At 38.3% G+C, this 27,461-nt stretch overlaps 2 protein-coding genes across 3 annotated transcripts in view; one reads left to right on the forward strand and one right to left on the reverse strand.

Moving 5' to 3' along the window:
• CCNT1 (cyclin T1) overlaps positions 1-16,517 on the reverse strand; it is a 28,831-nt gene extending 12,314 nt beyond the window's left edge. For both annotated transcript variants that reach the window (XM_059935793.1, XM_059935794.1), the window contains exons 1-6: positions 16,281-16,517; positions 12,245-12,326; positions 6,122-6,250; positions 3,908-3,968; positions 2,222-2,284; positions 279-324 (exon numbers count right to left, since the gene is read on the reverse strand). In XM_059935793.1, the coding sequence (XP_059791776.1) occupies positions 279-324; positions 2,222-2,284; positions 3,908-3,968; positions 6,122-6,250; positions 12,245-12,326; positions 16,281-16,441 (542 nt within the window). In that variant the 5' untranslated portion in view covers positions 16,442-16,517. The remainder of the gene's footprint in view (positions 1-278; positions 325-2,221; positions 2,285-3,907; positions 3,969-6,121; positions 6,251-12,244; positions 12,327-16,280) is intronic.
• SPMIP11 (sperm microtubule inner protein 11) overlaps positions 1-27,461 on the forward strand; it is a 107,562-nt gene that overhangs the window by 58,735 nt on the left and 21,366 nt on the right.

A 27,461-nucleotide genomic window follows, 5' to 3' on the forward strand; every position in this document is an offset into this window, starting at 1 on the left:
TATCAAACGATCAGCAATAAATAAATATATCACTTTAAAAAAATTTAAAAAGCAGCATGGAAATTTTAAGGTACACATGAAAACTGTGCAGAAAAATCAACCTTTACCATAGAATTGTCTATAACACATTGTATCAGAGTTCCTTGCCTAGATCTTTGGCTTCTAGTTTACTAAGTGCAAGACCTGTCATCTTTCCATATACCCATCAAAAAGTGACAATTCTAACGCAAGTAAAGTACTATCCCAAAAATAGAAGAGAAAAATATTAAAATATAAACCTGTTGGTTGCCATGAAGTAAGAAGTTTGTGCTAAGTCCTTGCTTGCTAAAAAAAAGAAAGGGGGTGGGGGGGAGAAGGTTATTAGTTCCATTCATTCTAAACAATTATTTAGTAAGCATTTAATATTTACAAGGCAGAGAATATAGTGGTAAATGAGGAAGGCATGATGGTCCCTGACCACCTGATGTTTACATTCTACTGTCAAAGAAAACAGTTTGAGTGATTTTTAATTATAATATTAATAATTACGCTGCTTCCCGACTTAGGGACTTAAGCTTTATTCTGCACACCAGGTATAAGGGGTACATGTTTAAAATGCAATTCCTGGGCATCCTCCCTAGAGTTTGACTCAACACATTTGGAGAAGAATGTAACAAACATTTTTACTTGTTAATAACTCAGAGATCCTGATACAAGGGTTCACTGAGAAATTCTAAGCTAGGGGATGAACTAATTTGGAGGCAAGATCAGAATCCAGAAGACCCTGCTATATCTGGAAAAAATTAGCAAATAACATAAATTATTCATATATATTACAATTTTAAAAACTCCTCCTTCAGGCTTCCCTGGTGGCACAGTGGTTAAGAATCTGCCTGCCGATGCAGGGTACATGGGTTCGAGCCCTGGTCTGGGAAGATCCCACATGCCGCAGAGCAACTAAGCCCATGCGCCACACCTACTGAGCCTGCGCTCTAGAGCCCGCGAGCCACAACTCCCGAAGCCCGGGCGCCTAGAGCCCGTGCTCTGCAACAAGAGAAGCTACCGCAATGAGAAGCCCACGCACCGCAACGAAGAGTAGCCCCCGCTCACCGCAACTAGAGAAAGCCTGCGCACGGCAACAAAGACCCAACATAGCCAAAAAAATAAAATAAATAATAAATAAACAAACAAACAATAAAAATTCTTCCTTCAAAGAAAAAAAAATGCTCTGGGTAACAAAGCAAATTTTAATCTTCCTTAGATTAAATATTAGCATTTATCCATCTCAGTGTAAACCTTTTAATGCTTTCAAAATATAAGAACTCAGGGAAAACTCTGAGTTTTCAGATGAAACACACAAATAAGGCCAATTATCAGTTAAGTCTACAAAACGAAAAATGGCATTTAAACGCACAGTGGTGTCTAGATATCCTTGATACTACTATTTAAATAAGCAAGAACTAGGTTTCGTGCAATTACAGCTACTAAAGTTAAATCAGAATAAAAACCAAGTCCTGCCAAGGAATTAACAAAGATGAAAATAAGTTCAAATAAATTCTAGATGACCCTCTGGGTGGCCTTTAAGAGTGCCTAGGACGGGCTTCCCTGGTGGCGCAGTGGTTGGGAGTCCGCCTGCCAATGCAGGGGACACGGGTTCGAGCCCTGGTCTGGGAAGATCCCACATGCCACAGAGCAGCTGGGCCCATGAGCCACAATTACTGAGCCTGCGCGTCTGGAGCCTGTGCTCCGCGGCAAGAGAGGCCGCGATAGTGAGAGGCCCGCGCACTGTGATGAAGAGTGGCCCCCACTGTGATGAAGAGTGGCCCCCACTTGCCACAACTGGAGAAAGCCCTCGCACAGAAACTAAGACCCAACACAGCCATAAATAAATAAAATTAAAAAAAAAAAAAGAGTGCCTAGGACAATCAACCCTAGAATCAAATTAACCCCCAAGATATCCTTAAAATTGCTGTTAGATACTTATGATTTGGTGACTTTTCAGAATCTGCCCCCAGCTTTGACAAACACCCATAAGAAACTAACTCTCTTTATCTGGAGGTCACCTAAAAACATTATAAGAACCCAACAGAAAAACTCCAACCACTCATTTTGATTTAAGCCAGGTAGGTTTTTTAATTTAAATTTTGGCCAAAGCAGCTGTGTTCTGTATTTGTCCAGAGCAAATCTTAGCCTCTAAATGGTAAAACAATTTAAGACAGCATCTCAAGTTGGGATTCCTTACCTCGAACAAGTTGAGTGCACTTTACCACATGTGTATGTGGGTGATCAATTGTTAGTTCAAAGCCTAAAAAAAAAAAAAGTAACTGGTTAAAAAGCTAAAGATACTCAAAATATTTTATATTTCTTTTATCTGAGTCATCATTGAAGGCCTCCCTCATTTTCTGGTCCCAAAACTGCCGTTCAGAGGCTAAGAGAGTCAGACAAAGTATGTAGCACACTCTTCTTTAAGATTATCTTCAAAGGTGCTTATATATTTTGAGCTAGAAGGCACCACTCAGATAATAAAGCTAATGCAGTCTCAAGATCCCTGAGCTACCAAAAACATCTAAACACAAAACATTTTCTTAGGGACAATAAAATATAATACATGGCTGGAAGAAGCAATTACTCATGTAATGATTATCTTTGAAAGCTTAACCTTGAGAAAACATTTTGAAACCTATTCCTCTCTTACCTCAGTTTTGTCCCTTTTCGTCATCTCAATTACTGTAAGTACTGATCATTTTATCTAACTCTAAATGATCTTTACCAAAATTACTTAAGGAAGATCGGTATGTCTACAAAAATTTTCAATGAAGTTTCTCTTTTTGAGTATATAAATAAAAATTTTCAATGAAATTTCTCTTTTTGAGTATGTAAATAAAATTTTCCAGTACAAATAAAGAAATTCTAGGGAATTCCCTGGCAGTCCAGTGGTTAGGACTTGGCACTTTCACTGCAGAGGGCCTGGGTTCAATCCCTGGTTGGGGAACTAAAATCCCACAAGTTGCGTGCCGCAGCCAAAAAATTTTAAAAATAAAAATAAAGTCTGGGACAAGCTGATTTAAAAAAAAAAAAGAAAGAAAAAAAAATTCTATTGCAAAATTTACTTGATGCAAATTATTCTAAAAGTATAATTGATTCTTGCAAATTAGATCTTACTGGTTTCCACATTAAAATATTAATAAAAATTTACTCCACCAGAAAAATATCATTGTCCCCTAAAATATGGTTACCTTGAAGAAAACTAATTTAAAGTAAAAATTAGCAGAAACTAATTTCAGAGACAAACTTTGAAGAATTCACTGTATGTTTGTACATGCAAGAAGTACAGCCCTACCAGTAACTTTCCAACATAACTCATGAAATACTCCCCTACCTAAAGAGAAAAATGATAGCCCAAAAGAACTAGAAAATCTTTATTTTCCATATTTGCTAAGCTTTTAAAGGCAGTCTCTTTGATGAAAATAATAATAGATAATAGCAGAGCATCATCAGCTCTTTAGCCCATCAACTGCTATAGCTTGAATTCCTCCACCTCCACTCCACTGTTCTGAACACTGATTATCAATTTTAAAAACAAATGCTGTTATCTAAATATAATGACAAGCAGACTATAAAAGTCCATGGAAGGAAAAATGTTATTTAGATAGTTTCTGCCATTATTTATCAGAAAGTTAAAAACTGCCAAATCTTAAGCAAATCATGAATCCTAGAATATAAAACAAACAAACAAAAAAACCCTGCTAACTGCTATTTCAAAGGTCAGCCGTGCCTGCATTCTCTCTGTGGTATAGGCCAGGGTTAAACAACCTCTAAAATGTGCAAAAACCTTCCCAAGAAATTCTCTTCCTATTTCCTATTTTGCAAATTTTAAAATCATATTATGTACATATTTCTTTAATGTTTTAAAGGAAAATAAACTTACCTAAAGTCTGCAGAATTATGCTTTCTAATATCACCAGATCTTGAACTTGTTGCAGGTAAGCCTGCAGGTGAGAAGACAAATTATTCCCCAAAAAGATACAATATATAATATATAAAGTGTAGGCAAATTCTAACAACCTCCAAGGGAAATCAAAGCCTCAAAAGGCAAGGGTGGGGTTATGAGGGAGAGCAGGAACTGAAATTAACCCTTACCCCTAACAGATTCTCCTTAAAAAAAAAAAAAAAAAAAAAGTGGTACAGTGAGAGATGTCACTTTATTTATAAATGGCTACAGAAAAAGCACCAGAGATCTAGTTCATTTTAGGTTCTAAAGTTCATATGATGTAGACAGAAGAAAATTTAAAATATATCTTTTTTCAACATCATCAAAATACACTGCAGAGCCTTCTCACAGTACTGTAGGCAATCTCAAACATTTGACTCCTGTTAAACCTTCTTTTTGGAGTAATGCCAGATTTTTAAAATTCATAAATGGGTTCAAAGGAAAAGGGAACAAACAAAAAATTCTTTCAGATTTGTACTGGCCATAACTGTAGCCACTATCCACACATGGCTATCGAGCACTTGAAATGTGTTATGAGTGTAGAATACACACTGAATTGTGAAGACTTAGTTAAGAAATAATAATGTAAACCACTTCATTAATAATGTTTTAAAATTGATTATATGCTGAAATGACTATATTTGGGGGTTAAAGAAAATAATATATAAAATATAACATATTAAATTAATCTTAATTTTTTTAAGTAAAGATTTTTATATAAAGCTTAATGAAAAGTTTAAAATTTTTAATTACGCATGTGACTTCCCCTATATTTCTATTGGACAGCACTGGTCTAGAACTCTAGGAGAATGAGATTTGAGCCAGGAGTTAAGAGACTTATGTTGCTGCTAACTTTCCACTGAACTTTATGATCTTGAATAAGTCCAGTAAGGACTTAAACTATGCTAGTTCTCCTTTCCATATAGTGAAGAAAGTATCTTCTCCTAGTCACCTCATAAGAGAGACTCAGGTGAGAAGTCATGTAAATATACTTGAAAGAAAAAAAATAAAGTGGGGATTTTATTTTTTGTTTTATTTTGTTAAAATAAAATTTTATTTGGTCAATTCTATAGACCATTGGCAGTTAGCAGTCTCTAACATAAATGAAAGTCCAGACCAAAAGCTCTTCAACAAAACTACTGGTGCAGCCCAAAGAGAAAACAAAGTTAAGTCAAGACACTGCTATGCAAAACACTTAATTTACATAATAAGGGGCTATTATCGAAACAAACCGTCCCCACAACCACTTTGTCCAATATGATCAGAAGAACACACAATTCCACTTAATTTGATAATGGATGACTTATGCACCCACTGTAACAGACAAATAATCTAGTAACAGAAATCCATAATTTTTCTCCAAACTCATCATTCCCCAATCACTGATTTCTAAAGCCAGGAGAGTTTCCCTTCTTTAGAAGGTCAAGGAAGGATGGAAAGGGGAAAAAAGCTATATGTATACACATAGGATAAAGGTGTGGAAGAATATATATCTGAACTGTAATCAGCAGTATCCTCCTAGGAGAAGGAGGGGAGATGAGCTTTACCTTTGACTTTAAATGATTCTTTAGTGTTTGGGTTCTTTTATAATGAGGATACTTGTAATTTCTTAAAAAGTTAAGCACACACGCACCAGTGACAAGATTCACTTAAAAAAAATTCATTAACAAAAAATCTAAAAGAATTTTCTTCATAGTGATATTATAGTGGTTAAAAGCTGGAAATTATCTTAAGAGAAAATGGTTAAAATATATGTATGTATATGACGAAATACTATATCAATATTTAAAGGAAGCGGAGAATTGATGGGAAAATATTTGGCATACAGTAAGTGAAAAAAGCAGGTATAAAATATATACATGTGTAGCTACTCATAGAAAAGAAGCTGGAAATACTGGTTCATTTATATATCTGTGGTACAAATTACATCTAGGTAATATATTTTCTTCTTTTTCTGCATTTTCCAATTTTACCAGAATGAATACAATTAACTTTTGCCGTAAAATTTCTGTGATGTTTTTGTTAAGGAAAAAACAAACACTAAAAGTTCCTTTAACAGTCCCAATTCAGACTTCAGTAAATCAAAGTTAAAAAACTAAGTTATGATCAAAATAAATTAAGAAAAACAGATGTGTGTAATTAATCCCCTACCTCACTCCTAGTATCAGGAAGTGATTCCTGTGGATGGAGACAAGCATGTGCTACCTTGATGACGTGTTCCAATTTTTTGGGCTGCTCCTCTACTTTGGCTGCTAAAAATAAGGCTGCTGGAGCCACAGACTGGATGAAGAGAAAATAAATCACATTTATTATTTGCTTATTTCTAGAGTAAGGTAGATCTAAAAAAGAACTAAGTCTTAAACCAACTTCTTTGCTTACCTCAACTTCATCACCTCTTGTTTATGCTTTCTCCTCCTCTACTTAAATATCTTCTCCTCTCCTATCCACTAACCACGTCCACTTCTGAAAACCAATCCTTCAACAAACTCTCATTAAAAGCTACCTATTCAAGAAACCACTAGATGTAAATAGACAGCTTTCTATTTAAAATGAGATTATTAAGTTTTATCAAAGCACTCTATATACTTTTTTTTAAAGGAGTAAACTGAAATGTCCAGAATCAGCAAATCCATGGAGACAGAAGTAGATGAGTGGTTGCCAGGGGCTGGGAGAAGAGAGGAATGGGAGTGACTGCTAAAGCATGAGGGGTTTCTTTCTGGGGTGATGTAAATGCTCTGAAATTAGATCATGGTGATGGTTGCCCAACTCTGAATATACTAAGAACCAGTGAATTGTACACCCAAAGGAGGAATTTTATTGTATGCGAATTATCTCAATTATACTTACATATGGAGAGGAGCACAAATCTTTAAAAAAGAATTCAAAGTATAGTATTATATTCAACAGGTTATAAGTAGAAGGTACTTAGAGGGGGAAAAAAAAGTCAAGCCAGGGAATTCCCTGGCGGTCCAGTGGTTAGGACTTGGCACTCTCACTGCCAGGACCAGGGTTCCATCCCTGGTTGGGGAACTAAGATACTGTAAGCCTCAAAGCACGGCCAAAATAAAAAAGTCAAGCCAATCCACAAGCAGACAGAAAACTCAGACACTAAACAAGAAATTAGAGCAACAGGACATAAACATAGCCTGGTGATCTGGGAAACCTCAGGAAGCACATCTCTAGAATCTTAACAAGAATATTTCAATGAATCAAAGATGGCAATGGCATGAACTACAATTCACCAGGAGTTAAAGAAAGCAATAAATAATTTTATAAAAGTGAAATATCTGTTTACTGAGTAGAACTGACATGCATTCTAACACTTATTTGTATCCCTGCAGTTATCTGTTATACTTTGCTAGAACAGATTTTTCTCCACAAATTCAATTCAGAATAACAATTCTCTTCCTTCATATTTGTTGCAGTTACATATGGAGCTTGCTACATATATTGTACTAGACCTTAGGATAAACAAAGTAGTTAAGACTCCACGCTCCCAATGCAATGGGCCCAGGTTCGATCCCTGGTCGGGGAACTAGATCTCACATGGATGCCCCAACTAAGGAGGCCGCCTGCCACAACTAAGACCCGGCACAACCAAATAAATAAATAAAATAAACAAATAAATATTAAAACAACAATAATGATAATACAGGCATTAGGAAATAAAGTTTAGAGTAGGCACTAGCAGTAGAAATAAAGTAAAAAAGAAACCCAGTTTTCACCTTGGAAAACGAATAGGTTTTCAGTAAATATACATATATGTATTTGCATACAGAGAAAAAAATTCTAATGGAATATACGCCAAAACGTTAACAGGATTATCTCTGAACACCAAGTTATAGGGAAATCATTACTTTCTCCTTTAATCTGTCCTCTTTTATTTATTTATTTATTTTTTGGCTGCATTGGGTCTTTGTGGCTGCACATGGGCTTTTTTCTCTAGTTGTGGCGAGCAGGGGCTACTCTTCGTTGCGGTGCACAGGCTTCTCGTTGCGGTGGCTTCTCTTGTTGTGGAGCACGGGCTCTAGGCGCACGGGCTTCAGTAGTTGTGGTGCGGGGGCTCAGTAGTCGTGGCGCACGGGCTAGTAGTTGTGGCTCGTGGGCTTTAGAGCACAGGCTCACTAGTTGTGGCGCACAGGCTTAGTTGCTCCATGGCAATGTGGTATCTTCCAGGCCAGGGATCGAACCCATGTCCCCTGCATTGGCAGGCGGGTTCTTAACCACTGCACCACCAGGGAAGTCCCTGTCCTCTTTTAATCTTATGATGACAATATATATTTATAGGGGGAGAAAAAATAGTACCACTATAAAAAGTAACAGGACTTTATAACTGATTGGACACAGGGGAAAAGGAAAAGGACAACTCAGAGACAACACTTAAGATTTTAAGCCTACAACTTTGCTTTCAAGAGGCTAAAAATATATTTGAAAGACTCTAACTAAAGTATGATATACAAACAATGGCTTACAAGGCAAGATAATATCTCAGTTAAATGAAAGACCACAAGAGATAAATTTCAACCTCCTTTTTGTCCAATCAACCATATAAATACTCATTGCTCCTCATGGAATCATATACCAAGCTAGCTTATCAAACTATTTTCCCATCAAAGGCAGTTTCCAAGAGGAATTCCAGGTAAGAGTATAAGATTTTCTCCATTTTAAAAGAACAATAATAATGCTAGCTAATACTTATTTGTTTGCTATATGCAGACACTTTGTAAATTAATTCATCTATATCCTATTAACTACTCTATGAGGTAGGCACTACTATTGACCCCAAAGAGATGAGAAAACTGAGGTGTATGGTAACTTGCTCAAAGGCATATAGCTGGTAGGCAGTGCAGCAAGGATCCACATCCAGACAAGTCTGACTCCAGAGCCCATCCTCTTAACCACTAAACTTGACCTTTTAAGAGTCAGCTAATGAGAGTAATATACACCCAAATTTGTCAGCTATTAAAAGACAACACCTGTATATCAAATATTATAAAATACAGAATAAATACACACACACCAAGTTGCTCACCACTACTTTTACATTCCCCCACTTGAAAACTTTTTAGACAGTACATACAGAAATTCAATTAATGAGGTTGAATTTCTTCTCAAAAAGAGAGTAACTGCAATGCCAGGATTTAAGTGAAAATAAACCAGTCATTTAATCATGTCCGCTAAAGAAATAAAATTTATTTCAATCAAAAGACAACTTCTCTACCTTCCAAGGTATTGGAAATATACTGTATCTTGTTCTGAGTGGTGGTTATGTATATACAATGCAAAAAGTAATCATGCTGCACACCTCAGACTTTTGTGCTTTACTTTATGTTATACCTCAACAAAAATTTTAAATTTTTTTAAAAAAGGCAAGAACTCTAGGCTTCAAAACACTATAAACGAAGAGTTACAACAAAACAAGAATAGTATTCACAGCACATGACATACGGCTCTGATATATAAAGAGCTCATATAAATGAGAAAATCAAAAAAAATAAAACGGGCAAAAAGAAACAACAGACTATTTTTAAGTCCAATTCTTCAATTTCACAAGAAGAACAATGACCAATAGGCATAAGAAGTTCAACTTCACTAATTGAAGAAATGTAAATTAAGAAAATAACTTAGGACTTCCACTATCTTGCTCACCACTCTATCCCCAGTGCTTGACAAGTAGTTAGAACTTAATATTTCTTGAAGTAATGTGTATTTGTTGTTAGTGAGGATGCAGAGGAAAGAACCCTCCCCCACAGTGCTAGAAACGATGTATGGTGATATAATCTTTCAGGAGAGCAAACTGACACAAAAAAATCTTTTAAATGCATACCCTTGGACACAGCAATTCCACCTCTAGGAATTTATAAAATAGTCATGTAAGTGCATGATATATGTACCAGACTATCTTATGTAAAATTATTTATAATACAATAAGCTATAAACAACCCAAATATCCGCCAATAGAGAGCTGGTAAAATAAATTATAGCAACTACTCAAATAAATACTATGTGGCCACTTAAAATGAGAAACCAATAAGAAAATGTCCAATACATACATACTGTTAAGTAATAAAGGCAATTGTGTAAGAGTGGTACAGTAAGAAGTGATTTTATAGAAATACATAAATGCTGGTACTATATGCACAGAAAAATGTCTGAGACACTATTACCAAAATGTTTATCAAAGGTTACTTCTGGAGGATGGGATTACAGAAGAGCTTTCACTTTCTGCCTTACGCATTTCTGTATCGTTTTAATTTTTACCATGAGCACTTACTACCTTTGTAATAAGAAAAAATAACAAGAAAAATGTATGAGCACTTCACACTACATACTACATTTCAATGCCACAACAATGTATTAAGTCCCCTTAAATTTGAATTTGGATTCATCACAGCTAAACTCTTAGAATTAACATACTAAAGGAGTGATATTTTTCATCTGTTAATTCCAGAATGTGCCTAAAATCAATTCTCTAAAGAGGACCAATAACCTCAAATTAAAAGAACCACTGGATTTTGGAAAAGGTCATAAACTCCAGAAGAATCTCTTTATATTGGATAATTACCAGATCATTCATTCATTCAACAAGTTTACTGAAAGTGCTTTAGAGGATACACAGAAAAGTGAGTCTCTGTCCCTGCTAAGATAAACGCATAGAAAATAAAACAAGATATAATTTAAAAGGTAAAAGTAGGGAAAATATACATACACACACACACATACATATGCATAGAGTGGACAAACTGACTTGAGATGTAGTTCACCCTGTATTTCAAACCTTTACCATAATAAAAGAAATGTAGAAAACTTTCATAATGGGCAAGACAACTATGGACTTCCTCTTCAAATTCCGTTCTTTATCCACTACTTTCTATTCTAGAGCTATCAGACAGCCTCATTAAATGCTTCTCTCTCTCTTATTAAGAGTGTGTTCCTTGCAATCAGAGGAGGTAGGGAGGTTAAGGGTAGGAGACAGCCCAATTGATTGAATAATCAGCAAAAATTGGGTATAGTTAATCCACACTCTAAAGATTTCCTGTGCAATTACTCCCAATACTGAGTCCACCAATATCTTACAAGAGCAATATCTAACTTTCCAGTTTCTCTTCCTATGACATAAAAATTCAAAACGTATCATCCTGGGACTTCCCTGGTGGCACAGTGGTTAAGAATCTGCCTGCCAATGCAGGGGACATGGGTTTGAGCCCTGGTCCAGGAAGATCCCACATGCTGCGGAACAACTAAGCCCATGCACCACAACTACTGAGCCTGTGCTCTAGAGCCCACGAGCCACAACTACTGAGCCCACGTGCCACAACTACTGAAGCCCAGGCACCTAGAGCCCGTGCTCCACAACAAGAGAAGCCATCGCAACAAGAAGCCCGCACACCGTAATGAAGAGTAGCCCCCGCTCACCACAACTAGAGAAAGCCTGAGCGCAGCAATGAAGACCCAATGCAGCCAAAAATAAATAAATTTATTAAAAAAAAAAACAAAAACTATCATCTTAAGGAAAAGTCTGAAACACCTTTCCTCAAAACGTAACCTTTTCTTAAAAAAATAATGAAATATTTGACTCACAAATCCATATGAAGTGTTCAAGTTTAGCCCTATTACCTTGTGATTTTATTAAACAAATATAAGCTTACCTGCAACCGGGATATCACTATGCACTCGCTTCGAAGTCATTTACAATAATGTTAAATAGTACCATTTCAGGTAGCAAAACTGAAAATAGCACTATTTACAATTCTGTCCAGAAAAAAAAAATCCCTTTATTACTATTATTTTCTTTTTTCTGTCTTAAAAGTCATCCCCGAGTCATCACATAATGTACCTTCCCCTTCCAACCGGTCATTGATGGGAATTTTATCAAAGGTTTTTAGAAAATGTAAATGACTTAACACTCACTTGTTTTCCGGTGCCCATATTATTATTAACAATTTCAAAAATTACACTTAAATTAAGTGTAATGCTACTCCCCTTTAATGTTACTCTCCCAATCCAAAAACGTTAAGTTTAAATGTTCAATAATCTATTTTATTAGAGAATCCACCTACTCTAAGGATGCACTAAAGCTAAACAACTAGCTAGACACTTCACAGGAAAACTGGAAGGCTGGATTCAGAACAGCAGTGTGACACATAATGAAAGTGATCAATCATAAACTCTAAACTTCAAATCCCAGTTCAGCAGCAAAGATCAACCACAAAAGAAATATGAAGTTGAGATTAATCACAAAAGGATTACACCATATAAAAAAATTATACTTACATTTCGATGGAACTGTGTAAAGGACTGAATCATGTAGAATCGATGCATGTACACTATAGCAGTGTTGATGGTCAATTGTGAGCTAAAATGTTCAAGTTAAGGCCCCAAAACGACAGGCAGTACAATTACCAAAACTACAACCTCTATATCCTCCCAAAAGGACCATGCAGCCAAGCACAGTGGATGCCCCTAAATGAAAATCATACTTACCTCTCAGGGGTGTGGAGAAAGGGACACCTCCTACACTGTTAGTGGAAATGAAAATTGATGCAGCCGCTGTGAAAAACAGTATGGAGTTCCTTAAAAAACTAAAAACAGGGACTTCCCTGGTGGAGTAGTGGTTAAGAATCCGCCTCCCAATGCAGAGGACACGGGTTCGAGCCCTGGTCCGGGAAGATTCCCACATGCCACAGAGCAACTAAGCCCGTGTGCCACAACTACTGAGCCCGCGCTCTAGAGCCCATGAGACACAGCTACTGAGCCCGCGCACCACAACTACTGAAGCCCGTGTGCCTAGAGCCCATGCTCCGCAACAAAAGAAGCCACCGCAATAAGAAGCACACACACTGCAACAAAGAGTAGCCCCCACTTGCTGCAACTAGAGAAAGCCTGTGCGCAGCAACGAAGACCCAATGCAGCCAAAAATTAATTAATTAATTTAAAAAAAAAAAAACCTAAACATAGAGTTGCCATATGATCTAGCAAACCCACTCCTGGGCATATATTCAGAGAAAACTATAATTTAAAAAGGTACCTGCAGGGTTTCCCTGGTGGCGCAGTGGTTAAGAATCCACCTGCTAATGTGGGGGACACAGGTTCGAGCCCTGGTCCGGGAAGATCCCACATGCCGTGAAGCAACAAAGCCCATGTGCCACAACTACTCCTGTGCTCTAGAGCCCGTGAGCCACAACTACTGAATCTGCATGCCACAACTACTGAAGCCCGCTCACCTAGAGCCCGTGCTCCGCAACAAGAGGAGCCACCACAACGAGAAGCCTGCGCACCTCAACGAAGAACAGCCCCCACTCACCGCAACAAGAGAAAGCCCGCACGCAGCAACAAAGACCCAACACAGCCAAAAACAAATAAATAAATAAATTTTAAAAAAAAAGAAAGAAAAGGTGCATGCACCCCAACGTTCATAGCAGCACTATTTACAATAGCCAAGGCATGGAAACAACCTAAATTTCCATCAACAGATGAATGGATAAAGAAGATGTAGTGTATATATACAGAATGGAATACTACTCAGCCATAAAAAAGAATGAAATAATGCCATTTGCAGCAACATGGATGGACCCAGAGATTATCATATTAAGTCAGTCAGAAAGAGAACGACAAATACCATATGATATCACTTAAATGTGGAATCTAAAATATGACACAAATGAACTCATTTATGAAACAGAAACAAACTCACAGACATAAAAAACAAACTTATGGTTACCAAAGGGGGAAAAGGGATAAATTAGGAGTTTGGGATTAGCAGATACAAATGACTATATATATAATAAACAACAAGGTCCTACTGTATAGCACAGGGAACTATATTCAATATCCTGTAATAAACCATAATGGAAAAAAATATGAAAAAGAATATGTAGGGAATTCCCTGGTGGCCCAGTGGTTAGGACTCAGCACTTTCACTGCCGTGGGCCTGGGTTCAATCACTGGTCGGGGAACTAAGAGCCCACAAGCCGTGTGGTGGCAAAAAAAAAAAACAAAGACTATGTATATATATGTATAACTGAATCACTTTGTTGTAAACCAGAAACTAACACAACGTTGTACATCAACTTAAAAAAAAAAATCATACTTTCCTCTAAGAATTAAAAAGCAAATCTGTTCATCAATTAACCTCCAATTGACACTTAACACATTGTCTTATATGTAACATATTCACTATAAAGTTGCTGAATTAATAAACAAGCAAAGCCTCTCAGCATGTGGATCAAGAAGGAATATGAACAGAACTATACAAGACCTAAACCTGTTACTTGACTACTGAAAATCCTGCCAAGGTGATATACTTGCACAGGATATCTCTTCACATGATTTACAACACCCTCCCTGATCTTCCCCCTAGGTATGTCTCCACTTATCTCCTCACCTTCTAAGCTCCAGCAATTACCTTTTCAGTTCTACTTCTCTCTGGCACTCATAAGGTGATCCCTGGGACCAGAAACACTATGATTTGATATTCATTCAGTGAATTATTTGATACTCACTGAAAAGAAAAACTTTTTTTCTGATTTTAATTTTTAAAGAGCTGCATTTCCAGTTATTACAAAATACTGGCTACAGTCCCCTTGTTGTACAATAAATCCTTATAGCCTAACTTACAGCCAGTAGTTTGCCCCTCCCTTCTCTCCCCACTGGTAACCACTAGTCTGTTCTCTATATCTGTGAGTATGCCTTTTTGTTTTCACTAGTGTGTTATATTTCTTAGGTTCCACATATAAATGATATCACATGATATTTGTCTTTCTCTGATTACTTCACTTAGTATGATAATCTCTAGGTACATCCATGTTGCTGCAAATGGCATTATTTCATTCTTTTTTATGGCTGAGTAGTATCCCATTGTGTATATATACGACATCTTCTTTATCCATTCATCTTTCAATGAACATTCAGGTTGCTTCCATATCTTGGCAATTATAAATAATGCTGCTATGAACACTGGGGTGCATGTGTATTTTCAAATATGTGTTTTTGTTTTTTTCAGATATATACCCAGGTGTGGAATTGCTGGGTCAAACAGCAGTTCTAGTTTTAGATTTTTGAGAAACCTCCATACTGTTTTCCACAGTGACTGCACCAAGCTACACTCCCACCAACAGTGTACAAGGGTTCCCTTGAAAAGAAAAACTTTTGAATGTCTTATCATAAAGACCTCAGAAAACAATGTGGGATATACAGAGATGAGACAATACCACGATGGCAACAACCTTAATAACACACATGTAAAAAGGAAAGTGCTAGGATGCACTGAAACAGAATTAAAAAAAAAAAAAAAAAAAAAGGTTTAACTCAGTACTGACTGGATGCTTAGGAAACAAACTGGATACGGGCACCAAAGAGGACACCTCTTTTTAAGTGAGCACAACCTTAAGACACAAACATACAGCCAGCAACACATTTAAATGGAAGCTGCACCCACGAATAAATTTTCACTTCCGGAGTGGAAAGAACTTTATATAGCTTTCTCTGCTACAAAATGAGGTTTTCTGACAAACAGAAACACTTAAAGGGAAAAAAAAATCACTAAATCTTTGAAATATGAGGAAAACGAATATACATTAGCACTCTGAGTAACTTTAAAACCCAGTATTTTATAAAAGGTTTTTTAGAACATTAGATCTGTAGGTCTACATCCCTACAAATCTACACTGACATCCTCTGAAATGCTATAAAACTCTTAACAGTAGCTACTTTAACATGAGTGCCAAGCATTGTGTTGGGCATAGAAATCAGATTCATGAGTTATCACCCCCATTTTACAGACAAGAAAACCAAGAATTCGACAAGTTTCTTAAACAACTAGTAAGGGGAAGGAACGGATTTTAAGCCTAAGCTGGGGCATTAATTCTAGACCACTCTCTTTATAATAAGACCTTCAGGTATCGAAATTTCTCAAAACTCTCCTTACACACAAAGTTCAAGAGGCAGCCATCAACGGCGAAATCTCCACCAGATCCCTAGGGCATAAGAGAAAAGCAGAATCTCGAAGTCACCAGAGTAGGAGATCAGAACACACCGAAAACAGACTACTAGGAAGAGGAGTTAAAACACAAAGCGGGAAGGATACGCGTTCCCAGCAAGGTTGATGGCACGGGTGAGCGAGCGGGAAATTAACTCGGCCTCGCTTCCCTCCAGCGAACGCTTAACTTCAGTTCGCCCCATCGTAGGCTCTCCTAACTAGACATCCAGTCCCTGCCCACCCTCTTCCCTTCTGTCTGACAGACCTTGAAGCCTGGACGCCCGAACAGGGCGGGACCTACTCCAAGGCCGAAGGCCTAGGCCGCAAGGATACACGTTAAGACGTTGGCCCATGTCCTGGAGCAGATTGGCTGCCTGCTGGCGATAAGAAAGTTCTTTATCTGGGTCCAGGCCAAAACGACGGGATGGGCTATTTTCCAGCTGTTCTCGAGTAAAATACCACCGTTTATTGTTGTTCTTCCTCTCTCCCTCCATAATGCTTCAACCAAAAGGCAGCGGCGGCGGCTGCAAGCACTTCCCAGCGTCACCTAAGCGGCGACACACATCCGCTGTGCGGAGGCAACTGCGACGTGACAAACTTCCGCTAGGGGAGGACGGCTAGATTGTGACACGCTTCCGCAGACGGGTTGCTAAGTTAAAGAATCTACTTCCGGAACGGACCTCGGGTCAATCTGTAGCCGAGTTAACAGGCAGCAGGCGATCACGAAAAACCTTGGGTCGAGGACGCAGGCGCCAGTCATGTGACCCTTGAGAGGCAAGGTGCGGTTAGGAGTTCTCGTTCAAAAAAAAGCACGTCTCTTCCCGCGAGAACTGGGTTCAGCCTTCGCGCTCTGAGCAACGGGGAATGAGGCGTCCGCTCACGCGCCGCTGGGCGGTTCCTCGGAGAACTTCGCTTGTGACGTAGGTGACGGTATAAAACGGGGCAGATCGCGAACTTGACAGAGAAAACGGGTGACACTGTAAAAAAGTGAAAAAAGTAATCAAAGGGAGTAGCCCTACCGTATATCGTAACGTAAAGCAACTGGAAAGCTCTCGCACTGTTGGTAGCAGTATAAATTACCCATTTGAAAAGCCGCGTTGCAATATGTAGCTAAAGCCTTGAAAACATTTCTTCGCCACGGTGAACCAACTTAAAGGAATAAAATGGAATTAATAGTAATAATTTAGTGCTTACCACAATGCTCACTCTTAAATATACTATCTCATTTAATTGACACAACCCCAAGAGGTAGTGATATTTTAATCCCTATTTTGCGAATGGGTGAACTCCTTCCGGGTGGAAAGCTTCCACTCCCACCCTGCGCATGCACAGATTTGTAAATTCCTGCCACCTGTCAAGATGAAGCCCAGCTGTTTGAGGGCTGTTTGATCCTAGGCAAGATACTTAACTTCTCTGTGCCTCTTGTAAATGGTGTAGTACATACGGTTTAGTTTCTGAAAAGGATTGAGGATTTAATGAGTTAAAAGCATTTATATTAGTACCGGGCACGCAGAAAACATTCAGTAGATTATCTCATAATATTTATTACATTATATTGAAGTTGACGGCAAGAACAATACCATCTTCATTTTTGTATCCCTAGCACCTACCCAGTCAGTCCTGGCCCTAGTAGTCAATAAGTGTTTGTCAAACAAATGCTCACAACAACCTACAATAGAGAAACTGAGGCTTGGGAAGATTAAGTAGTTTGTCCTACACTACACCACTTACCAGTGTAGATTTTAAAATCAAGTCTAATTCCATTGTTCTTTCCATTCTAGCAAGCTGTACTCTTGCTTTTCTGGAACAGTCAATTCACCTTGATTAAATTTGGGTAATATTAGAATCTTTTGTCTTTTATAATAAATATTTTGAGTTTTTTCATTTCTAGACATGGCTGCTCCCACTCAGTTTGATTCTAATTCATTCTCAGAAGTATTTTCTTCCACTCCAGGCCCTCCCCTTCCATATACTGCCTATAATTAGCTGTAGCTCTGTTTTACTCTGGAAAAATTCAGGAAAAAATACTTACTTCAAGTTATAACATTAAAAAAATTATGATTTCAAACCTCTTCCATGACAGACTTTTTTCTTTTAATAGAAAAGCACGTTCTCAGTTATGTCATCATGAATTTTGTCTTTTAAACAGCCAAAATTATTTCTCCCAGATCCCTCTTGCCTATTTCTCTGACCTGTGTTTGGTTCTCCACTAAATCTCTTGGATTGATGACTCCATTTTGAATTTGCGATGGTGACTGTGTACCAGTCTTCCAAGAAAACGTTCTGGTATCTGACAGGCTTCAGGCAATGCAGCTGCTAGCCAATGGCTTGCTACCCTGCCATACAGAAGAGGGGGACCTGTGTAAATCAGAGAAAGGAAATATTCTTTGACCGAAGATGAAATTATTTGAAAGTAGGCAGCTGTGATTACATAATTGCTAAACATGAGTTTTTGATTCAGGCCTGGTTTCAAAGCCCAGCTATTCTTTTTTTTTTTTTTTTAAACTATCTCAACCACTTTTAAGTGTACAGTTCAGTAGTGTCAACTATATTCACATTGTTAGGCAACAGGTATCTACAACTTTTTCTTTCTGCAAAACTGAAACTCTATACCCATTGAACAACTCCCCATTTCCCCCTACCCCCAGCCCTGACAACTCCCATTCTGCGTTCTGTTTCTTTGAGTTTGACTACTTTAGATATTTCGTATAAGTGGAATCATACAGTACTTGTCTTTCTGTGACTGGATTATTTCACTTAGTGTAATGTCCTAAAAATTCCCAGTTACTGTATTAACTAGCTGTGTGATCATAAGGGTCATCCTGAACAGAACACCATCTGACATATGGTAGGTGTTCAATACATGCTTATTGTTTAAAATGTTAGCTTTCAGATACATTGCCCTTAAAGAACAATTGACAAAATCTTAGACCAGAGGAATTTTCCTGTCCTTTTTTAAAATTTTAAATAGGACTCCATTCCTTGTAACTCACACTTGTAAGGCTACTTATTCTGGGTACAGGATGATATTTCATGGTTTGATCTTTTTTGTTTTGTGCTTGTGAATGTCATATTTCAGTCATGTCACACATTACCGTTTACTACTTTTAAAACAATTTCTCCCCAACATTCATATAGCCTCCAAACTAAAATATGAAAGGATGGTGTGCTATTCATAACTATCCCCAACTCCATGTTCAGTGATGTGTATATTTACATAAGTTTATTGTAAAATTTACTGATAGAAAGGATGTATAGCATGCAATTTACAAAAACTAAAATATACAATATACTTTATCGTAAATTTCTCATAGCCAACTGATTCTCACAGAATGCTTTCATTGACTTTTGCCAAACTCTTGAATCAAGAACCAACCTATGATGGCATTTGACAAATGAATACAGGCATACCTTGAAGATACTGTGGGTTTGGTTCCAGACCACCACAATAAAGCAAATATTGCAATAAAGTGAGTCACACGAATATTTTACTTTCCCAGTCATAAGTTATGTGTACTGTAGTCTATTAAGTGTGCGATAGCATTATGTCTAGAAAACAATATACATACCTTAATTAAAAAATACTTTGTTGCTAAAAAATGCTAACCACCATCTTAATTAAAAAATACTTTGTTGCTAAAAAATGCTAACCAACCACCGTCTGAGCCTTCAGTGAGTTGTAATCTTTTTGCAATAGTAGCATCACTGACCACAAATCACTATAACAAATATAATAATAATGAAAAAGAAATATTGCGAGAATTACCAAAATGTGACACAGAAACACAAAGTGAGCAAATGCTGTTGGAAAAGTCTGAGCCAGTAGGCTTGCTCAATGCAGTGTTGTCACAAACCTTCAATTTGTAAAACACATAGTATCTGCAAAGTGCAGTAAAGCAAAGTGCAGTAAAATGAGGGATGCCTGTACAGCTTTGATTGCTGGTTGACATTTTCATTTGCATTAATAAGATGAAAGTGAAACTGAGACTTGTGTTGGAACTTCACTTATTTGTCAGTGACTTGAGCAACATCGTTGCTGAATTGGATAATAGTTTTTGAATACTGCAAAAATATTTCAATTTTTTGTGCTTTTGACAATGTAATGGCTACAGATATGATACACGTTTAAACTTAATCTACATTATTAACATTTTCTTGATCACTTTCTTGACAATCAACAAAACAAATAAGTTAAGACCTTGTTTGTAGTATTTGCCAATTTCTATAGTGTAAACTCTCCCACCATGGTCAATTTCAAACTACCAATGTGACATCACTGATCATGAAATTGGGAAGAGATGAACATACCATCACATAGTATTTCCTCCATACAGATGCAATAGACAGGGACTTCTGGTTTCCCATCTGACATGTAAAGAGCTTGGAAATTATCACTCCTGTTCTCACAACAACAAAAAAGGTGAACGAACTGAAAATCAGTAACCCTTCTTAGATCCATCAGAGAATTGAGGTGACAGGGCAAATCTCCACCACAAAAACTAGAGAGACAGGCAAGGTCAGAACAGGCAGAATACCGAATCATGGCTTACTAGGAGCAAAAACTACTACTGGAACCAGCAACTGACAGGAATACTTAAAGGGCAGTTGACTAATTGCTGGAGACTGAACTAGATTGAAAGATTTTTTTAAAAACTCCTGGAGGCCCAGCCTAAGGGGTTGCCCACATTTTCATGACTTTTACCTCTAGGAGCCCCACAGGTCTTACTATGAAGATTGGAGAAAAATCCCTTCATCCTTCCAGCAGGGAGAGGGAAAAAGTAGCCATTTTGAAATATACCAGAGCATTCAGTTCTCCTTAACAAAGACCTTCCCTCAAGGGAAACTATTTAACAGAGCCTAACCAATGTGGGAGAAGGAAAATAACCAACTCCAGCTTCCTATAGCTGTCTTGTTTCATCTAAGAGGGAATAAAAGACAAGAAGCACCTGTGAAGGTCACAGACCAGGGACACAAGTTCACTAACAGACTGAGACCTAATAGAATTATAGAACACTTCCCCTCCCCTGCACTTCACCAACACAGCAGTTGGGCTCCTATAACAGGTGACTACATATGAAAGAACTATAAACTCAGACCCTATTTAAGAAGGAGTTTATACTTTAACTATCACCCTCCTACCCCCACTCCCCAACCCTAAGCAACCACTAATTAAATGGTCTGATTCTTTCCTTCTGGCCTGGATCCTTTTATTTCTCTTTCTTACCTAATCGCCCTGAGTAGAATCACCCATACAATGTTGAATAAAAATGGTGAGAGCCAAAAAAAAAAAAAAGAGTTTCTAGGGCTTCCCTGGTGGTGCAGTGGTTGAGAATCCACCTGCCAATGCAGGAGACACGGATTCGAGCCCTGGTCCTGGAAGATCCCACATGCTGTGGAGCAACTAAGCCTGTGCACCACAACTACTGAGCCTGCACTCTAGGGCCCGCATGCCACAACTACTGAGCCCACGTGCCACAACTACTGAAGCCCACGCACCTAGAGCCCGTGCTCCACAGCAAGAGAAGCCACCGCAATGAGAAGCCTGCACACCGCAATGAAGAGTGGCCTCCACTTGATGCAACTAGAGAGAGCCCGCGTGCAGCGACAAAGACCCAATGCAGCCAAAAATTAATTAATCAATTTTTTTTCATCTTGATCTTTTGTTAGCACTTTTATGAGTTCAGCAGCTTTTAAAAAAAATTAATTACATGGGACTGAGTGAACTGATGAGGATGATTATAATTTTTGTGACTTTCTGTTTGAATTTAAAAAAAAAATCCCACAAGGACTCAGAGGCAAAGAATATACAAATCAATTTTCACTGCAAAGTAAAGGAGCTGTTACAGTGGAGGATTACTGGACTGAATGCCAATATTATGACATAGCATGAGTGTGTTTTGTGTTTGGTAATTGCAATCATTGTTGCTTTTGTTGTGGTCATCCATTTACAATGCTTGGTGTCAGTCCATTTATCTCTTGTAAAAATAAAATACAGTGTGTGTGTGCGAAAAAAAAAATTAATCAATTTTTTTAAAAAAAAGAAGGACAACAGGGAAGACAACAGGGAAGACAAAGACAAGGACATCAGAGGAAATTTTAGCCTCTGACACCTACAGCTATAACAAACAGGAAACACAGCCTAACTCCCAGCCCGATAAACATAGAACCTCTGTTCCTTTTACCCAATATATCATGTCTCACTTTCTGTAAAAAAATTACAAGGCATGCTAAAAGGCAAAAAACACAGTCTAAAGAGACAAAGCAAGCATTAGAACCAGACTCATATATGGCAGAAACTTTGGGATTTTAAAACTAGGAATTAAACTATGATTAATATGCTAAGGACTCAAATGGAAAAAGTGGACAACATGCAAGAATAAATGAGTGAGGTAAGCAGAGAGATGAAAACTCTAAGAAGCAAAAGGAAAGGCTAGAAATCAAAAACACTGTAACAGAAATGAAAAATGCCTCTGATGGGCTTATCAGTACCCTGGACATGAGGAAGGAAAGAATCAGTGAGGTTGAAGATATGTCAATAGAAACTTCCCAAACTGAAAAGCAAAGAGGAAAAATAATGAAAACAGCAGAACAGAATATCTAGATACAAAGATGTAAATAAACTCGTGAACATAGATAATAGTAAAATGTAATAAAATAATTAGGAAAAGATGAGTTTTTAGTATTCACTACCTTTTTTTTTTTTTAATTTATTTTTTAATTTATTTATGGCTGTGTTGGGTCTTCGTTTCTGTGCAAGGGCTTTCTCTAGTTGTGGCAAGCGGGGGCCACTCTTCATCGCGGTGCGCGGGCCTCTCACTGTCGCGGCTTCTCTTGTTGCGGAGCAGAGGCTCCAGACGCGCAGGCTCAGCAATTGTGGCTCACGGGCCCAGTTGCTCTGCGGCATGTGGGATCTTCCCAGACCAGGGCTCGAACCTGTGTCCCCTGCATTGGCAGGCAGGTTCTCAACCACTGGGCCACCAGGGAAGCCCACTACCTTTATTTTTAATAAATATATTTTATTCAATTGTAAGTTTAGACAAATTATCTGTAATAATAATAATAATAATAATGGGTTAACAACCAGCTCGCAAAATTCCTGAAAATTTAGCAAGTAGCTCTCAAAAGTCAGTATGAACTGGCTCAGCACACTGCTGCTTGAAATAACTTTGAAAGTACCATATTCAGATTTATTATATGCATTATATACATATTTAAAGTTCCATTATATGCAGAACACTATGCTGAGGAAATTTGCATACATTAGCTCATTTAATTCTCATAACTCTATGAACTAGATATCATAGCCCTTTTTTTTTAATTAAAAAACTGAAGCTTAATCAGTTCAAAGTCAGACACCTAGAGTATGGCAAAACTAAGATTTAAGCCCAGGTCAGTGCTCTTTCTACTCACTGCGTTCTGCAAATAAGACTCGGGCAAGAAAAAGGGTAACTGGCACTTGTTTCCTGTGCCACTCCAGCCCCACTGTGAACTTATAAATCCTGTGCCTCCTTAGACAAAGGGAGTGTCAGTCATAGTAATTCTTCAGGACATTACCATGGTTACCAAACAGACTCCAGTGCTCCCGCCTGAACATTCCAGAAGAAGACAGGGAGAACCCAAGATGGCCTTCTTCAACTTATATCTATTAGGATATCAAAATTCCTTTCGGAACAAGAAAAGGGACACAACTGAAGAAACAAGTAAGGGGAACATAGAATAGAGGGTTAGAAGGGCCACTTCTTAGCCATTACTTTTCCTACTTTGGGTTAGAGTTTTATCCCCCAAGACTAACAATTATACTAGTTAAAATTATGGAATACGGAAGATATCCATTCCCTCTCCTGTCATTCAATATCCTTATTAAGACACCCAATTTGTTCAAGTGAATAAGTGCATTCTTATTCATTTGCTCATTTAGTCAACATTTATTAAGCACCAACTATGTGTCAGGCTTTATGTTGGTGACTGGCGTTACAAAGATGGATAGGATTAGACCTCTCTCTGCCATAAAATATCTGACCATCAGATGAAGATAAGCATGCAAACAAAAAAATTTGCAATATGGTGTATGATTCAATTAAATATGGAATGCTATGGAACCACAAAAGAGGAAGTACCTGATGCTACTGGACTTGAAATGAGAATAGGGGGATCCTTTAGAGAAGACCTCACACAGGAAATGCTTCCAGGACTGAGTATTAAAGGATGATTGGAGTTAACCAAGTAGATGACAAGGGAATACAGCACAGACAAAGGAACAGAGATTTGAGAGAGCCTTATTAAGTGAACTCCAAGTCCTTGGGTACAGATAAAGCATAGACAGGAGGTGAGACGCAGGCCTTGAAAGCTAGGCAGGGCCCAGATAACTGAGGATACTGTTAGCCACGCTAAACCTTTTAACTTTATAGGGAACCATTGAAGGAGTTTTAGTAGGCAGTGAGTATATATCAGACCTGTATTATATCCACAATACCTAGCAGTACCTCACATAATAGAGGTTTAATAAATATATTTGTAGGGTGAGTGAATGAATAAGTGATACTGAGTGACTAAACTAATTCTAAAGGGAGGGTTTACAGGAAATGTGACAAGATTAAGGTCTTAAAAGATGAATTGCTTGAAAGCACAGAAATGAAGGAGAAAGGGTATTCCAGGCAGAATGAAGAACACATGTGAAGGAAACTAAGCGTGGGCAGGTACTGAAGCAAAAGTTGCGTTGGGGTAAAGGGAGGGGATAACTGGGAAAAAATAAAGCACAACGTTAAGATTGAGAAGGACTGATCTTGTACAGGCCTCCATTGGGCACTCTCTGTTCTCTTTCTAATTCCATCAAAGAAGCTCTGTTTCACGTATTCAGCTCTGTTTCACACATCCCACTAACGGACACTAGGAATCCCTTAATAGCCCTACACCAGCCCTCCCCTGCTTGCCCCCACCCAGCTGGGTCCTGGCATTATGCCACGGGGATGCTATTGTCTCCAAATTAGGAGTTCTTCACCCTCTCTCAGAGAAACACACTTGGCCTAACCCACAAATTTCCCTTGTTCCATTTTGGGTTATTATATATTGCCCTCCTGTTATAAGAGTTGAAAATTTAGCTTTCTTATACTATACCGTGTGCTCCTCCTCTCTCATCCTAGTTTTTCCAGTATAGTTATGTCACAGTTTTAGGTTTGTGGTAAGCAAAATTCTAAGAATGACCCTCAGTGAACCTTGCCCTTATATAATCCCCTCCCCTTTGAATGTGGGTGGAACCTCAGAATATGATGGATAACACTCTGGTGATTGTTACTTTACATGGAAAAAAGGACATTATGTGAGTGGGCCTAATCTAATCACACAAGCCCTTTAAAAGCAGAGTGGTTTTTTCCAGTTAACAGCAAAAGAGGAATTCAGAGATTGGAAGCATGTGCAGTTTTGAAGATGCAGGGGGCCTCCATGCCAATGTGGGTGGCAGTTAGGAGCTGAGAGTGTCCCAGCTGACAGTCAGCAAGGCATCATTCCTATAACCACAAAAACCTGAATTCTGCCAATAACCTGAATGAACCTGAAAATGGATTCTTCCCTAGAACCTCCACATAAGACCCCAGCCCAGCCAACACCTTGATTTCAGCCTTGTTAGACTAAGCAGAGACTACCAGACTTACAGAACTGTGAGATAGTAAGTGGATGTTGTTTTTTTGTTTGGGGGGGTTTTTTTTTACTATTTTTGGCTGCGTTTGGACTTCATTGCTGTGCGTGGGCTTTCCCTAGTTGCGGCGAGCGGGGGCTACTCTTTGTTGCGGTGCACAGGCTTCTCATTGCAGTGGCTTCTCTTGTTGCAGTGCATGGGCTCTAGGCACGTGGGCTTCAGTAGTTGTGGCTTGCGGGCTCAGTAGTTGTGGCACACAGGCTTAGCTGCTTCGTGGCATATGGGATCTTCCTGGACCAGGGCTCGAACCCACATCCCCTGCATTGGCAGGCAGATTGTTAACCACTGCGCCACCAGGGAAGCCCGTGGATGTTGTTTTAAGCCACTAAATTTGTGATCATTTGGGATGTAGCAATAGAACGTTCAAGTTTAAATCTATAGTCTTGTAGTCTTACAAATATGTAAAAATTGTTCACTGCTAAGCCAAATAATGTCACTATAATAACTTTTCCTTTTTTGTTCAGTTTTTTGTTTATCCCTAGAGTTAAGAATTGCCACCATTTTTTTTACTTGCTTAGCTCTCCAGGTAACTACTATTACTTTTTTCCACAAATTTCTTCAGCAGCTCTATTAAATGCCCAATGATATTTTTTCCAATCACTCAAAACACAACAAACAATCTACCAAAACACAACAAATAATCTACCAATTCCTTTTTTCCCAAACTTCCTCTCTCCTACTCCTATACTCTGCCTTCTCCTACTCCTGGCGCATAGCTCTTGTCCTGAAACTTGCTTTTGCCTCTCTCCAAAGTTTTATTCCCTATTTCCTGGATCCCATGTTTTCTTTCTTGGTTTACTCTCTCCCTTTCCTGGAATATATCCTTGAATAGTTTTCTAAGAATGTGTAAGAGGTATATTTTTGAGTGAAGAATGATTTTATTCTACCCTCACACATTTTTTTTAATGAATTTATTTATTTATTTATTTTTGGCTGCGTTGGGTCTTCGTTGCTGTGCGTGGGCTTTCCCTAGTTGCGGTGTGCGGGCTTCTCATTGCAGTGGCTTCTCTTGTTGCGGATCACGGGCTTCAGGCGCGTGGGCTTCAGTAGTTGTGGCACGCAGGCTCTAGAGCGCAGGCTCAGTAGTTGTGGTGCATGGGCTTAGTTGCTCCGCAGCATGTGGGATCTTCCTGGACCAGGGCTCAAACCCGTGTCCCCTGCATTGGCAGGCGGATTCTTAACCACCGTGCCACCAGGGAAGCCCTACCCTCACACTTGATTGTCAGTTTTTCCAGATATGGAATTCTAGGTGGAAAATCATTTTCTGAGAACTTTGAAGTTATACCTTTATTGTCCTCTAACTTCCAGTTGGATTCTTTTGTGTATGATGTATTTCTCTCCAGAAGCTTTTGATTTTCTTTTTGTTCCCTAGTGTTCTGAAATTTCATGTTGGAATTTGCTGTAGATCTTTTTTCATTCACTGTGATAGACATTCCCTGAGCTTTTTCAATCTGGAAATTTGTGCACTTCATTTCTGACAAATTTTTCTTTATTATTTCTTTATTAATTTATTCTCTATTTTCTCTCTTCTCTCCTTTTGGAACTTCCATTTGTCAGCTCTAAAACCTCCTGAACTGATCCTCTAACTTAATTAATCTTTCTCTATGCTTCCTCTGGGTTTTAAAACATTTACTCTTTGGGAGGTTCCTCAATTTTATCTTACAACCTTCTGTGTTAATTATCTATTGCTGTGTAACAAATTACCCTAAAACATAGAGGCTTTAAACAATGAACATTCATTACCTTATAGTTTCTGAGAATCAGGCATCCAGAAGCAGTTTAGCTAATTGGTTCTGGCTCAGGGTTTCTCTTGTGGTTGCAGA

Source organism: Balaenoptera ricei, chromosome 10 (genome assembly GCF_028023285.1).
Source record: "Balaenoptera ricei isolate mBalRic1 chromosome 10, mBalRic1.hap2, whole genome shotgun sequence".
NCBI lineage: Eukaryota > Metazoa > Chordata > Mammalia > Artiodactyla > Balaenopteridae > Balaenoptera > Balaenoptera ricei.